Source organism: Ipomoea nil, unplaced genomic scaffold (assembly GCF_001879475.1).
Source record: "Ipomoea nil cultivar Tokyo-kokei standard unplaced genomic scaffold, Asagao_1.1 scaffold2845, whole genome shotgun sequence".
NCBI lineage: Eukaryota > Viridiplantae > Streptophyta > Magnoliopsida > Solanales > Convolvulaceae > Ipomoea > Ipomoea nil.
In genome coordinates this window covers 4,310,873-4,314,149 of record NW_017619273.1, presented here as the reverse complement: position 1 = coordinate 4,314,149, position 3,277 = coordinate 4,310,873, and the positions used below count along the sequence as shown (strand labels likewise).

The 3,277-nt window shown below is 39.1% G+C and overlaps 1 protein-coding gene across 1 annotated transcript; it reads right to left on the bottom strand.

Moving 5' to 3' along the window:
- Positions 1 to 734: 734 nt before the first annotated feature.
- LOC109159865 lies at positions 735 to 1,727 on the bottom strand. Its single transcript, XM_019307975.1, has one exon. The coding sequence runs from the start codon at positions 1,725 to 1,727 to the stop codon at positions 735 to 737; it is 993 nt and encodes a 330-aa protein (XP_019163520.1).
- Positions 1,728 to 3,277: the final 1,550 nt, after the last annotated feature.

Here is a 3,277-nt window from a genome sequence, read left to right as displayed (position 1 = left end):
GTTTGTCCTAAGAAGGTTATGTCCAGTTGAATTTGAAAGAATCCGGCCTATCATTGTTTGCCCAGGGTGACCTAAGCGGTCATGCCATAGACTGAAAGAATGTGTATCTTTAAACTTTACTGCGAGTGCAACGCAGGAGTGCTGGGGCCTGATATATGAATAATACAGGCCTGAAGAAAAGGAAGGAAGTTCTTCAATTTCCTTTTTCTGGTTATTGACCGTTTTGGTCAAAACAAGGAATTCGGTATTGTTTTTAGTTTTAGTTTCTATGTGGAAACCGTTGGACCGAATATCCCTGAAACTGAGCAAAGTTCTTTTTGATTGAGGATATAGGAGGGCTGAATCAATGATCAACTTTGTTCCTTTAGGAAGAATAAGTGACGCTCTGCCGGAGCCCACAATAGGGATGTCATCATTCGCTATGGTTGAAAGGTTGCCTTTATGTTCCTTGAACGTTTGGAAAAATCTCCGGTCTGTCAGAATAGTGTGCGTAGTCGCACAATCAACCAAGCATAGGGTTGATTCATCTCCCATATCTCTAAAGAAAAAGGAATGGGTATCAAGATAATGTCTAAGAAGAATCCATTGTATTTATTCAAAAAAAAAAACAAAAGAGTTCAAAGATAAGGGATCCATTATTCGTATAGGACAAAGGAGTTCAAATATAAACATGCACGCAGGCATGAAGTAAAATGGATGTCCATAAGAAAAAAGGAGAGAAAAGAATAGGAGTATCACTCCTGATCTCCATAATCAGCTAGTTCATCGCCTAGCAGGTCATCATTCCCTAAGATGAGGGCATTTGCTTCAGGCAAAGATGATTGCCCAGAATCTTTCTTCTTTTGTCCTCCTTCTTGCTGGAGCATCTTTTGGTAAGCCTCGACCAGATGTTTAGGAGTCCTGCATGTCCTAGACCAATGTCCTTTGCAACCACATTTATAACATGGTTGCGACTGACCAGAGTTCTGTTGTGACTTGTTTGGTCCATTTCTTTGAGTTTGCTTGTTCTGAGGACGGGAGTTACTACCGCTAGCTCCCCCTCTGCCACCTCGCTTTGGGCCCCTGCCACGACCTCTCCCCCTTCCCCGGCCTCGACCCCGCCGATTGTCGCTCTGCTGGGCAACAGTGTGTGCTTCAGGCACAGGTGCAGCGCCAGTTGGACGTGCATTGTGATTATGCATCAATAACTGGCTATGCTTTTCAGCCACCAGTAAATCAGTAATGAGCTCTGGATGCGTATTATACTTTGTATTCCTGTACTGCTTCTGGAGCACAAGGTCATTTGGATGGAACGTGGATAGAGTTTTTTCAATTAGATCCTCGTCCGTAATTATTTGCTTACAGAGCTTTAATTGTGACACAATTTTGTGTAGGGCGGAGTTGTATTCAGTCACAGACTTAAAGTCTTGAAATCGGAGGTTAAGCCAATCATGTTGGGCCTGGGGTTGGACCAATGACGTCTGTTGGTCAAAGCGTGCATTAAGAGATTTCCAGAGGACATAGGGGTCTTTTTCTGTTAAGTATTCATTCTTGAGGTCGTGGTTGAGATGGTGGCGGAGGAAAATGAGCGCTTTTGCCTTCTGGGCTGCAGTGCTCGTAGATGTCTCTTCAATGGTGTCCAGCAGTTCTGTAGATTGGAGATATATCTCAACATCAAGTGCCCAAGTGAGGAAATTGCTTCCATCGAGGGCGAGTTCAGCGAATTCTCGTTTTGCGAGAGCAGCCATTTCTACAGAAAATATTTGAATGAGGACCATAAAAAAATGGAATGTGTGGCCTAGTTTATTTCAATAAACGAAAGGCCCAAAGAAAATATTATATATCATGCCCCAAAAAAAATGGTCCAAATAAATTAGGGGCTTGAATGAGAAAAAAATAGCCCATGAATGATGGTGGTCCAAAAATGAAAACACTGGTCCAAAATAGAAATATGCAAGAAAAGGAGGGCTTTAATAGAAAACCCTAGGCCATAAAGAGGAAAAAAAACGCTTCTGCGTTTATTAGGCTAAAGATGAGGCATTTATGTTATGCCACCTCTTTCAATTAAACCGAAGGGGAAAAAGAAGAGGCCTTCAACCATCGATCGCCATCACCGCAGCCACCATCTTCGCGAGCCACCGACGGTCGCCATTACCGCGGGAGGAAGTCGGTTGTCTCCGCCACCTCCAGCCACCGGTTTCTATCGCCGAGCAGCGTTGCCGCCGCTGTCTCCGATCGTGCGAATCGATGCCGATCGTCATCAACCAGCGTTGCCGCCATCCCTGACCGTACAGGATAGGGACGGATCGTAGATCGAAAGAAAATCCACACAGATCCAGGTATGAAGTTCGAAGAAAAAAAATCTATAGATATTCTTCGATTTTTGTATATAAATCTGGGATGCTTAACTCATATACAGAGCATATAATCTAAAAAAATATAAGCATACAAGCATGTACAAATTTCTGTAAAAGTATATGTATATATACACTTTTTTTAAAAAAACGAGAAATTTGTTTATCAAAAAAAATTTATGTGTAGAAAATTTCTATATACAGTTTATTCGAAAAATTTAAGCAGAAAGAAAAAAATGAGAAATATGATACCATTGCTAGATAGTGAAACACATGCATACACAAATGTCTGGGATAAGCTTAATCATATCCACTCAAAGTTAATTAGACAATTGTTTAAAAATTTGCTTGATAATAACCATAAAAATTTGTGTTCAATTCTTCATAGAAATTATTTATTGGTTCTTTTAGTTTAAACAAATCAACTATGAACAATCTATGTTTATTTATCTCTATGTTGATTTGAAAAAAAACATGATTATGAGAGCCAGATCGACAAGATTACCTTAAGAAAGGTTTAATCGGAAAAGGGATACAGTAAAAGAAAAGGGTTTTTTTTTTTTTCGTATTCTGGAAAAAAATGTTAAAAAAAAAAACAGTGCATATAATATCATAAGCATTAAAAAAAATACTATAGCAAGTATATGGATATAAAAATACATATTTACGGATGCAGAAATATATATATTACCAAAAGGAACATATAATCATATGATCATGCTTTCATAAATTCACAAAAGCATAAAGAATAAACATATGTGATCTCAGGCATCCGAAAAAAATAAGATATATATAAGAAAATAGAAAAATACCGTTCACCGGGGGTTAGAGCGTACTGATAACGTGTTGTAATGCAGGTTAGTTGGCCTTAGACTCTTTGAGTTTGGTGAACGCTTGAAGAACAAAAGCAAAAGAAAGCAAAGGAAAAGAGTAGAGATATATGT

Bases quoted from the DNA above. Each gene is read 5' to 3' on its own strand.
- LOC109159865 (XM_019307975.1), bottom strand. From the start codon at position 1,727: ATGGCTGCTCTCGCAAAACGAGAATTCGCTGAACTCGCCCTCGATGGA.